The sequence below is a fragment of the Myxocyprinus asiaticus genome, chromosome 8 (genome assembly GCF_019703515.2).
Source record: "Myxocyprinus asiaticus isolate MX2 ecotype Aquarium Trade chromosome 8, UBuf_Myxa_2, whole genome shotgun sequence".
Classification (NCBI taxonomy): Eukaryota; Metazoa; Chordata; class Actinopteri; order Cypriniformes; family Catostomidae; genus Myxocyprinus; species Myxocyprinus asiaticus.
In genome coordinates, this window is record NC_059351.1 from 43,287,798 (window position 1) to 43,301,079 (window position 13,282).

A 13,282-nucleotide genomic window follows, 5' to 3' on the forward strand; every position below is an offset into this window, starting at 1 on the left:
TTCAAGACTGGACTATTGTAATGCCCTGTTGGCCGGCCTCCCAGCAAGCACGATTAAGCCACTGCAGATGGTCCAGAATCCTGCTGCGCCTCTGGTCTTCAATCAGCCAAAGAGGGCTCACATCACCCCACTCATGATTTAACTCCATTTGCTACCTGTAGCTGCCTGCTTCAAATTCAAGGCTTTGACTCTGGCCTTCAGGACAGCCAATGTAACAGCACCCTCTTACTTCAGTTCACTCCTTCTGGTCTATGTCCTAACACAATCATTATATTTCTCTGTTCCTCTTAGGTGGAATAAGCTTCCAACCTCCACTCGATCTGCTGATCCCATCTCAGCATTCAAGAACCAGCTGAAAACACATCTGTTCCATGAGCACTTGCACTTAAATGTAATAAATGCACTTAATATGTAATAAATAAATAAAAAATCCTTGTCTGTCTCTTTTTAGCATCTATACTACTCCAGCCACTTGGCAGTGTGATACTGCAGACATTGTTGAATTTTGTATGACAAATTGCTTCTCTTATGTTTCCCATTTGCAAGTCTCTTTGGATAAAAGTGTCTGCTAAATGACTTAATGTAAATATAGATTTTGGACCGATCAGTGTTTACAGTGAGCAGGCAGGGCTACCCAGCTTGACGCCTTAGAAATAGAAACCAAGCAATCGATAAGATGTCCTGTAGCTAGTTACAGTTGCAGCTAGTTAGGAGAAAAAACAATTATTTACATGGAAGAAATACCTTTTATCCTGTTTAGTACATGGTGTGAAAGAAGCGTCAATCCATCAAACTAAACATGAAGCACACAACTAGACCACAGTGTTCAGAGAGACCTTACAGAATATACTGTAAGATAACATTTGTGCTTGGACACTGTACTTCCACACGGCACTTATCTGAGAGCAACAAATTGAAACTGTTCAGATATGATGTTGCCTGTGCTGCGAGCAGACTAGGTTCAGCTTGAATTAAGATACCTCTAGAACAGCTGGAAAATGTTTAAAGAGAAACCTTGATCTGTCAGAGACTACAGACTGGTTTCCGGACTTGTTTCCATGGAAACAACTATTGGCTGGCTGAAAGATATGTCTTTAGACAATTACTGTATGCTTTTTATTGCTACAACAAAGAATGTATGAACAGCACATCAAGCGGTAAAGTGCTTTCACAAGTCATTCCATTCACTTTGAAAGGATGATATTCCATTCACATGTGGTAGGATGACTAAGGCAAGGTGGTCTAGAACGTTTTTAGCATGAAACGGAAATGTGAGGAGATGAGTAAATATAAAAAACTCTGTGCTCAAAATATACTATCATCATTCTTTATGTTCCATGCCTTTTTTAACTATAATAAAGTACATACACAGGATGTAACAGAGTATCTGCCAACTTGTATACTGCATCATCGTAGCATGATGTAAATATTCATGGGTATCATTTTTAAAAGCTGTAATGGAAAATCATTTGAGTGTCATACTCATAAAGACAATTCACACACTAAATGTATTCTGCATACTGATTTGCATTCTTAAGAACATTTTATTTCCAGCACTGCCAGTAGGGGAGAGTGGGCACATAGCTAAAACAAGACAACTTATTTAGTGTACTAACATTTTTATTATAAATTATAATTTATTTGCTCACCCTCATGTTGTTTCAAACACGTATGACTTTCTGTCTCCTGTGGAACATAAAAGTCTCAGTCACCAATAACTTTAATTTTTTTTACCAATCATTATTGCATCTTTTGGCTATACAATGAAAGTGAATGGTGACTGAGGCTGTCAGTCCCTAACATTCTGCCTAATATCCCCTTTTGTTTTTCATGGAAAAAAGAACCAGAACTATCTCATTCTCTGAGTGCAACAATGTTGGCATATAAATTATGTGCACATAATACAGCAGCAGAGGGGTAATCAGCAGCTAACTGTATTCACAGTAAAGTATTATGTAAGGCTGTAAGCAACACACAGTCCCCACAGAGTATGAATGATAATTAGATACAAGAAACAGAAGAGAGAAAAGTTGGCAGAAATAAGGTGAGAGGTGGGCAAAAATGTCTTTATGAAGTTGCTGGTCATGCATACTTGAATATATTGATGTACTTGTGGGTGAGCATCCATAAGCTTGACTAAACAGGTTTAGTAACTCAGCTGAACCTAAAACAAGTGTGATATCTGACTACATCATTATATAGTGAACATGGAGCTCTGTGTACAAAATGTAATATTCAGATGTTGTTCACTGTTGTCGATAGCTGGCTCTGCTATTGACATTGTTTAGTTTTTGTTATTAAAGGAATAGTTCACCCAAAAAGTATGTCATAATTTATTTACCCTCATGTCATTCCAAACATGTAAGACTTCATGTAAGAGTTTCTTTATAAGGCAGAACACAAAAGAAGATTTGAATGGAGATTAATGAAAGCATTTATTCTTACCCATTTGGCAAACAGTTCTTTCTTGTTCCAAGCACATATAAGGTTAATTCAAGATATATTCTCTGAAAACAAGTCTTAATATTTTACGCAGTTTTGCCTCTCAAGTAAATTCATTTTGTTTTAAGGATGTTTAGATATTTTATGGGAAAACAAGGCAAAAATACTTGTCTTGAAAATCATTTTTTGCAGTGTTTTCATATGTTTTCAAGTGGATGAATATTTAGGTTGGGGTTCTGCCCTACCTGCCCCCATAGACAAGCCGTGCCTGACAGCTAGTATTCCAATTTCCTATTCCCAGTTCTGTCCTCTGCAAGATGGACACTATGACTCTCTGATTGCAAAAGAAAGAGGTATGGTACAGAGGTGCTAAGTTGCTATTATTGCAAAAGAGTTAAATCAATCATGATCCACAAACCTCAAGTTAGCATAAAATGGAAGCCATGGACATCAGCTCTATGTATATTCATATTTAAAACAGCTGAATAGGGAATTGTAATACAAATGAGGACCCAATAATTTCACATAAGGATGATCTGTCTCTTATGAAGTGTGAAAAATTATACGTGCTGAGACAAAGGATAACTGTAGCATAGACATTTAAGAAAGGTACTCAATCTTATGTAATATAAAACAAAAATAAGCAAGAGACGGAAAGGGCGGCTCATCCCTGACACAAAAAATATATCAGATGGGGAAATGTGGTGCTAACAACATCGAGGTGACAGTGAGAGGGAAAAAGCGAGAATGGAGGAAGGGTATTGAGGGTAAAAAAACTGAGAGGTGAGAGGGAGAGAGAAGAAAATGAGGCCTCTTTCTTTCTACCTGCCAGCAGTGCGTGACCGGCCTCTCAAGGAAGCTCTAATCCACAGGCAGCTGCAAATCAATCACAGCGGGTATATCTTTCAAATGAAGCCCTGCTGAGATTACCCAACTCCACATGACTCTCTAAATCTCAGACCACTCTACAGAGTGAATACCCCCAACTGCTACGATCAATTTATGGAATAAAAATCAGTTTGGGAGATGTGATATTCTATTTGAATAGGGGATGGATAGTTATGACCACTGTGACCACTTAAGGCAGTGCTTTAACCTGCTTTTAACTCTAGGTGTCCCCTCAGTGGTGGTGTCGTTTTACATTTAACTTAATTTTTTACTTATTAACTTTCATACTCAAGATTTGATAGCTGAAACCGTTCGGATCTCAAATCATAGCAATAGTATTATTCAGAATTTGTGGAAGTAATGTTCAGAAAGAAAAAATAACAAAGGAAAGCCTTTAAAGTCACGTGACGCCATGCAAGGTTCGGTCGTGTGAACGCCAAGATCTGCGCACTTTTGAATGCTAGTTTTGATACTTTGAAACCTTGAGATTCAATACACCCTGATCATAAATGTTCTAGGAAGTCAATATGTCAAAGAATTTAAAATCCTCGGGCTCTGAAGACATTAAAAGACACTTACATGCTCATGCTGATGCCCCTCCGGAGGCCTCGAGCCAGGGAGTCAATCTGGCCGGAGAGGTGAAAGAGATTCTGCTAGAATTGCTGAACATATAGCAATGCTGACAAAGGTCGTTGCTGACTGGGAGGATCTTGCTGCAATACGTTGATCGATCATGGCCATGGAGATGAAATTCACTGAGTTGGTTACAAGAGTGGGGGATGTCGAGAAACGGATCGATTATCTGGAGTCATTGGAGAGGGAATTAGATGCTAATCCGCTAGTGACCAAGGCAGATTTGCAACGTGTCTGGGAGAAGCTGGAGGATATGGAAAATCGTAACTGACGGAATAACATCTGAACTGTTGGAATTCCTGAGGGAGCAGAGGGTCAGAAAATGGTGGAATTCCTGGACGGGCTCTTTCCGAATCTGCTTGACATAACAGGCCATAAGCTGGAAATCAAGCGAGCTCACAAGGTTCCACTGAGGGAGACAGGCCCCGATCAATTCTGGCCAAATTTCTGAGATCATCCGATAAAGATCTCATGTTACATGAGGCGAGGAGTAATGGAAGGCTTTCTTAGAAGAACCACAGCATTTTCTTGTTCCCAGAATTTGCGAACTCGACAAGAGAGAAACGTGATCGATTCAAGGAATGCAAGAAACTCTTACATCAACGGGAGGTAGCTTTTGCACTGATGTTCCCGGCCAAATTGAGAATAGATCCTAAGTATGGCCGGAAAGTATTTACATGTCCCCAGCAAGCAATGTCCAGTTATTTTGTGGTTCTTATGTTGCAGCCAAGTAAGCGTGACTCACTGAACATCCACTTGACCCTCCGAGGAAGCTGAGCGCCTATTTTTTTCTTTTTGTGCTGGTTCCGCGTAGAGGCTGGAGTTTGTTTTGTGTAGCAGCACTCCTTCGGGACAGTGTTGTGGATGAATCTGCACATTCTTTGTGCTTATGACTCCTATTGGTTGGAGTTTGTTTTGTGGAGAATTTCTTGCAGGACATTGGAGTGACTGGGTCATCTGTTGCACTAATGTAGCAGTTGAATGGGCTAGCTCACTGAACATTTGTTTGACTGTCCGAACAGCCCTATATATATATATATATTTTTTTTTTTTTTACCCTTTTTCTCCCCAATTTGGAATGTCCAATTCCCAATGTGCTCTAAGTCCTCGTGGTGGCTTAATGACTCGCCTCAATCTGGGTGGCAGAGGACGGATCTCAGTTGCCTCTGCGTCTGAGACCATCAATCCGCACATCTTATCATGTGGCTTGTTGAGCGTGTTACCGCGGAGACATAGCGCGTATGGAGGTTTCACACTATTCTCCGCGGCATCCACGCACAACACACCACACGCCCAACCGAGAGCAAACCACATTATAGCGACCATGAGGAGGTTACCCCATGTGACTCTACCCTCCCTAATTTGGTTGCTTTAGAGACCTAGATGGAGTCACTCAGCACGCTCTGGATTCAAACTTGCGACTCCAGGGGTGGTAGTCAGCGTCTTTACTTGCTGAGCTACCCAGGCCCCAGAATGGGATTATCTTTTTAAGATTTTGGAAATATATGTGTTAGGGAATACTTTTATTGGATGGATTAAGTTACTTTATATTGCCCTCTTTCCCCATTATTGTTCTGTCTTGCCCTGGAACCATTAGCAGCTGCTATAAGAAAGGAAGATGATTTTCCAGGGGTGGTGGTGGGAGGTATTGCACATAAGCTTTTGCTTTACGTAGATTATGTTTTATTATTCGTCTCCGACCCCACTAGATCTATGCCTTCCCTCCACAGAATTATTAATTCCTTTTCTAAGTTCTCAGGATACAGAGTCAACTGATCTAAATCCGAAGCTTTGGCTCTGATAGCGTACTGACCAGTAACGGCTTTTCAGCCGGGCGCCAAATCTGAATGGCTTTCAAAGTGCATTCTTTAAAGGAATAGTTCACCCAAAAATGAAAATGTGCTGATAATTTACTCGCCCCCAGGCCATCCAAGATGTATCTGAGTTTCTTTCTTCATCAAAATAGAATTTAAGACTTTTAGGATTTCATTTCAGGCCTCCTCCTCTAAACAATGCAAGTGAATGTACTCCATTTTTTGACAGTCCAAAATGCATATTTAGGGTGCATCAGAATAATCCACACAACTCCAGTCGACAAATAAAGTTCTTCTGAATGCAAACAATTGATTATTTTTAGAAACAAAACAATACTTATATACTTTTTAACTACAAATGTTCACTTCCGTACATCTCTGTGACCTGCGCTTATGAGAGGGATGATGTAAGCTCGTTGGTAAGGTCACGCATCACGTGGAGGTGTCAGGAAGCGCGTCACTGTTTACAAGATAAACTTGTGCCATTCACAAACCAAAACAATTTCAAAACAATATTAAAAAAATAAATAAAATCATTTCCAAATAATAATATATAAATAAAACGATGTAAACAGTGACGCGCTTCCTGACACCTCCACGTGATGCGTGACCTTACCAACGAGCTTACATCATTTTTTTATTTATATATTATTATTTGGAAATGATTTTATTTATTTTTTTAATATTGTTTTGAAATTGTTTTGGTTTGTGAATGGCACAAGTTTATCTTGTAAACAATGACGCGCTTCCTGACCCCACATGATGCGTGACCTTACCAACGAGCTTATGTCATCCCTCTCATGAGCGCACGTCACAGAGATGTACAGAAGCGAACATTTGTAGTTAAAAAGTATATAAGTATTGATTTGTTTCTCAAAATAATCAATCGTTTGCATTCAGAAGAACTTTATTTGTCGACTGGTGTCGTGCGGATTATTTTGATGCACCCTAAATATGCATTTTGGACCATCAAGAAATGGAGTACATTCACTTGCATTGTTTAGAGGAGGAGGCCTGAAATGAAATCCTAAAAGTCTTAAATTCTGTTTTGATGAAGAAAGAAACTCAGATACATCTTGGATGTCCTGAGGGTGTGTAAATTATCAGCAAATTTTCATTTTTGGGTGAACTATTCCTTTAACGTTTTAAGCAACTGAATTTATGTCTTATGAGCCCATACCATGTGATAAAACTACACTAAAGTAACCTCATGGCTTGCATTTATCACTTCCTCTCAGTGTCACTGTTCCCATATGACAGTGAAATCTAACCATGATAACCTATTATTGAGTTTCAGCAGGGGCTGCTACAGAGGAATCATGATATGAGGTTGATAGTCTCAGTGCAGTTGTTTCAGCAGAGTCCACTGATAAAAGACAATAGCAATTTGAGGCAATGGCCCATAAAGTGGAGTCATATTTGGATTAGCTGTAAGACAGAGACTTTAATGAAAACTTTTGCAGCACTGCTGCAGGAAAACATGTCTTTAGAAAATAGCATTAGACAGCTGTCATTTAATTTGGAGTTTGGTCTAATGCAGGTTCAAAGCTGGTTTCTCTTTACAATATTTGCAGTCAACAAGGAATGACTGCAATGCCTTCAGAAGGATGCAAACCCTAAAGACATGCGAGATACAGGCTACAGAGAAAAGGGATGCAATCAGTGCTGAATCTGGTAATTGTAATTGATAGAGGCATGAACATAGAGATACTACCGGAGTAATATGCTTGACAAAAGTCATAAAGAGCAGTTCCTGCAGCTCAATTGGTAGAGCAAGGATGTCACAAGAAACACCAACTGTATGGGTTTGACACCCAGGGAACGCTCATATTGATAAAATGTACAGTATAGCTTGAATGCAGCATAGTGGCTTTGGAGAAGAGCATTTGCCAAATGCCTGGCCAGAGGTAGCGCTGTTGTGCAAAATGCGTGGCATCATCGTGAATTTAAGAAATTATATAATTTCCACATCTTAAACTTGTTTTATGTCCATTATACAAGAAAAAGTAGAAATTCTTTCGAGAAATTATATTATTATCAAGGTCTGCTGTGTTAAATCCTTTTAACCCTTTTCATTTGCTATGTGTGGGGCTTGCCCTTTGTCCTCAAAGTTAATCAGCAGAGATTTGGAGAACGTCATGCGCATGTGCAACGAGCATTCAACGATGGCCTGAGGGGCTAGTTTGCCTTTGTCCCTGAGCCAATCAAAAGCTTCGATCATATGTATGTCAAGTTGTTGACATGAGCCTCGGAGATGACCGCTACTGAGTGCAGACCTGCATAGTGAACTTCATTGGTAAGTTTTAAAAGCTAATTTTATTCTAATTTGTTGCTGGTTGGATTAGTTAAAGCGCACCACTCATCATTTCAATGAATTGCATGCCATTGCTTTGAGGAGTTGAGTTATTGATGATTGATTTATATTAATTACAATAACTGCTAAATATTCAGAGTTTGTTCGTTTTGATTCGTTTTGTTATGTTGTTCATGCGAGATAATATGCACAGCGTTTGACGATTTGCCCATTTATGGTTTTCTTTCACTGTCACTTGAGTTTTTTGACAAGGATATGTATGTTTTAGTGGTGTTTTGTTCTGAGATTTAATTATTACGGATGTTTGTGTGTGGCATCGTGTTCAGGTTGCGCTAGAAAAAAAACTTTATCCTTAACTCTCTGTGAAATTTCTGTCATAATCAATTTTTATTCTTCATACTTGTTTTCATTTAAAAGTACTAGAGCTTCATTCAGGGGTGTAGCATCCATTCTATAGGCATATTCATGGCAGTAGGCTTATATGATCGATTTTTGACTCAACATGCTTAAGTGTGGTGAAACCAAGGAGTTCTAGGCAAGGCCATAACCACGTCTTGAACATTGGGGGGGGGACCAAACCATTTTATGGGGGGGGGGTCACAGGTGTTGAGGTCACAAATATAATGGTACTCGGTCCTTTAAAATAGTAAAGACGATAAAATTATAATTTTCTGAATAAAGGCTTTAAATGTGTTAAAGTTTTTTTTAAATGTGACCAAAATGTTTTAATTTTTGGTTTTAAAAGATATGTTTTTTTTTTTTTTTTAAGTTCACAGAGTACAAGACAAACACTGTGTCTGCATTGCTATGCCAGTTTCAGTAATCTTTTCTTTCTTTTTTTTTGCTGTATCAAAGAAAAGACGAATATAATTAGAATTTCTTTTCATCACTGATGTATCTGTAAAATGACATGACGTCAGCTGGCTAGCAAAAAGAAAATACACAAAATTATTTAAGGTCCTCAAGTTGTGCATCATTCTACCCCCCCACCCCCCAAAGAATCTTAAATCAATCTTTTCTTCAAGAATCCTAACGATGCTCTTTTACATATAAAAACACTTCATATTGACCTCTGCTGTCAAGGTCAAGGGGGGGGGAATCATCATTATAATACCATAAAAGTAGTTCATACAACACTAAGCTTTTCTATGGCCCCAGAAAGCTTGGAAAATAGTGCACATTTGGACAACTTTTATGATGTCTTTATACTGAAACTTTAAGTACACTTTATAGTATTTGTCCTTCATGAAGCTTGACAGCTCCTGCTCAATATAAACTGTTATTCTATGGAACAGATCTGCTTAATATATCTATTTTTATGTTCCAAGTAAAAGTAACAGCATATGGGTTTTGAACAACATAAGGGTATATATATATATATATATATATATATATATATATATATATATATATATATATATACAGTATATTTATATATATAAACACCTCTTGCACCGCCAATTGTAAACTAAGTTAAATAGTACTTCCGAATGACAAAGAAATGAGAGATGACACCACTTTGACAAATCTGGTTCCTGGATCATTAAAGAAATGTACCATTTTGTGGATACAATGTTTTTTAAAACCATAGATATGAAAGATTATTGTATTGCTTTGGTGTTATTATAATGCGGTTTGAATGAGGAGCAAAAATTGTGTATGCTGAAAATGTTAATGAAGTTATGGGAGGACAAAACACCAGATTCACATGAAAAGTATAAATGTCCTTTATATTCTGGTTCCTCTCTTTGATCACACACATTGTGGGTAACTATGATTATGAGGAAATTAATAAAAGTTCTTCAACTGTGAGTAACTATTAAACTAATGGCAGGGCACATCATTTCTATATTCTAATGAAGATACCCTGCTGGGGGAAAGCTTTTGAACATTTTTTTTTTTTTTTAAATGATTGCAATCATTAATGGGGGAAATCTTAAGCTGACTCCTTTGATCTAACCTACCTATGAATAAGAAACTTGTCAGAGCACAAAAGTTCATATTGTTTTCCCAGACTGTGACTGTGTAGCTAAGGGATTATATAAGGTTTAGGCATTTTGGTCTATTTCAGCTATGATGTCCTGTCATTCATCTGATGGGGGTTTTCAATCTCTGGCCCATACAACCTTTGAGAAAAACAATAGTGCAACTTAGTCTCACAGCTGAGAGTCTTTACTGTTAGACCTGTGTGGAGTTCAACCTAAAATCAAAATAGTGGATAATACACGTGTGACTGAGCCAGATTAGCATAAAGGTGAAATAAGCACATGTACATGCGCTTATTCACAACTTTCTGCAAATGTGGCATACTTGGGGCTGAAAGTTATAAAATCAATGGCCTTGTGTTTACAGGTCTGTTTACAGATAGATCTCAAGCTATCCTTGTTTAGAAATATGAACTCTTAGAGGGACTACCCAAGAAACTTGAAACTACAGATAATTCATTGAACAAGCCATTTTGTCTGTAGATATAGGAAGTGGTCATGAATAGAGATAGTCCGATAATCAGTTTGATTAATATTTTTTAAACGATAGTTACAAACAAGACTCACAATTTGTGCAAATTCCAAGACTTAAAATTCCAAAAAACAATTAAAAATCTGTTATCGTGCAATTAAGCATAAAAATAGTCAGTATCGGTCTTTAAAAAACAATATTGGTCGGTTGATCCCAAAGATCCCAATATCTAAGAGAATGTAACTTACTGTTGTTTCTGTGACAGCTCTTGTTCCTTGTTAACCAGATCCTGCTTGAGGTTGGCTAGCATCTCCACAGAAACATCCACCTGCCGTGAAAGCTCGGTGGCCTTGTTCTCTAAGTCTTGTTTCTCCTGACAAAGCCTTTCACTTTCCAGCTTGGCCTTTTCCAGCTCTGAGCTCTTCCTCTCCAGCTCTGCCTGCAGACGGCCGACGCGTGATGCTATCTTTTGCTCCACCTCCTGCGACAGCTTCTCCAGCCTCTCATCCAGCTCTAGCCTCTCAAAAGCTCGAGCTTTTAACCTAGCCAGGCCCTCCTCATAAGCCGCTTCCATCGTGCTGGCGGCCACATTAGCAGCCACTGCGACAGCATTGTTCCCAGTGGCGGTCAAGGCATCACCGGTGCTCATGGCTGTCTTCACTAGGATCTCGCCAAGGGGAAACTCCACATTGGGCAAGTAGCGAGCAGTAGAGGAGGGAGCAAGGCCTAGCTCTTCACCAGAGCAGGGAAGCTCACGGTATGGAAAACGAGATTCAGCAGCGAGAGCACCGTCGGCCACTATGGGGAGTAGTGCAGCGGCATCGCAAACGCTGTTGGATTTGGAAAGCACATACAAGGTCTCGTAGGTGTGATTGTACTCCAGATGGGCACGCAGAGAGGACAGGCTTCGAAAGCGCTTGTGTTCCCCACAGCGAGGACAGCGGTACGGGAGGTCCAAAGAGGCCATTCCACGCTCCCGTGGCTGCCAGGATGGAGCAATCTGCTCACGTCACCAAGCACTGCCAAGAGCAGGCAGGTACAGTGGTCGGGCACCACAGAGGACCACTCATCTCGGATAAGCTGGGTTTGGTAGGGGCTGAGGAAGGATCATCACACATTCTCCTTCTAAGTCACAATGTACACGTTCTTGAATTAGCTCTTCAATAAGTTCTTGACTACTCTTAGGTCTCTTTCTGTTGCACTAAGTCTGTCATCCTTGGAGTCCCAACCTTTTGTCCTAGATAAAGAAAGAAACAGAACAACACAAAATAACTGTAATATCCAATATTAAGTAACCCACAGATAGAATAAAACCAATGGTTAAATACAAATATCTCTCCCTCAAAGCTGCACAAACTGGAAAACATTTCTTTTTTGGAGCTCCATTATGACATCCTCAGTAAAGGGGAAAGTTAAGTTATTTCCAATAAATAGTTCCAATAAAGGATAAGTTACAACGACAATGAACCATAAACAACTTTCAGCAGCAGTACTATAATAATTTGCCCCAGAAACCAAGAGACAAATGCTTTAAATAAAGCAGGTCATACAATATAACTAAAATCAGTTCCTCCAGGGGGCCTGGGTAGCTCAGTGGTAAAATACACTGGCTACCACCCCTGGATTTCATTAGTTCGCTAGTTTGAATCCCAGGGCATGCTGAGTGACTCCAGCCAGGTCTCATAAGCAACCAAATTGGCCCAGTTGCTAGGGAGGGTAGAGTCACATGGGGTAACCTCCTCATGGTTGCTATAATGTGGTTTGTTCTCGGTGGGGCATTGAGCGTGGTTGCCACAGTGGATGGTGTGAAGCCTCCACACGCGCTATGTCTCCATGGCAACGCGCTCAACAAGCCACATGATAAGATGTGCGGGTTGACTGTCTCAGACGCGGAGGCAACTGGGATTCGTCCTCCACCACCCAGACTGAGGCGAATCACCATGTGACCACGAGGTGCATTGGGAATTGGGCATTCCAAATTTTTTTCAATTATTATTATTATTATGTCTAGGCTATATTTACAATTGTATATATAATCTAATTTATATTGGTATTTTTCCACTTTTGTCAAAGAGTGATTTTGAAGTCATTGCAAAAGGGGCAGAAGAACTTTTGAGAGGGTAAAATGTTTGGATTTGGCATGATTTTTTGACAACTTCTTTATTTTTATTATAATTTCATTTCCTTTGAAGTGTAATTTGAATTTAGAAATATTTTTGGTTAAATTTTTTCATGTTTCAATAAAATTAAAATCGACCAGTAGTAAAGTGCGTGTAAGCATCCACAGCCTAACCTGGGCCTCGTTTCCCAAAAGCATTGTAAACCTAAGAAGATCGTAGAATCCATCTTATGATTCATCTTAGTTTTGCAGCCCATTTCCCAAAAGCATCATAACTTAGATTTGGAAGGCAAAAACAATAACTGTTAATTATGGCAATGATTTGTGTGTGAGCAGATAAAAATTATTAATAATATTTAAATTCTCTAGAATTTAACGGAGCCTAAGTTTAAATCCTGATGAGGCCACATTTTCCATGAGTTTAAAAGGAGTGTGTCACTGTCATAGAAATATGCCTGACATTCAACAAGCACACAGTTAATGCAAAAAAGAAAGCAAGTCCATATTTCTACTCTTCTAATTCATGGCGTACAGCCCATTTACACTACCCACTTCTTATGAATGTGCTTTCTTTGTTTATATCTCTGGTGCTTGACAGGCAATGGACTATATAAT

The 13,282-nt window shown here is 39.2% G+C and overlaps 1 protein-coding gene across 3 annotated transcripts in view; it reads right to left on the bottom strand.

Moving 5' to 3' along the window:
• LOC127444569 (F-box only protein 41-like) overlaps positions 1-13,282 on the bottom strand; it is an 83,508-nt gene that overhangs the window by 46,492 nt on the left and 23,734 nt on the right. For all 3 annotated transcript variants that reach the window (XM_051704018.1, XM_051704016.1, XM_051704017.1), the window contains one exon: positions 10,797-11,785. In XM_051704018.1, coding sequence (XP_051559978.1) covers positions 10,797-11,515 — 719 coding nt within the window. In that variant the 5' untranslated portion in view covers positions 11,516-11,785. The remainder of the gene's footprint in view (positions 1-10,796; positions 11,786-13,282) is intronic.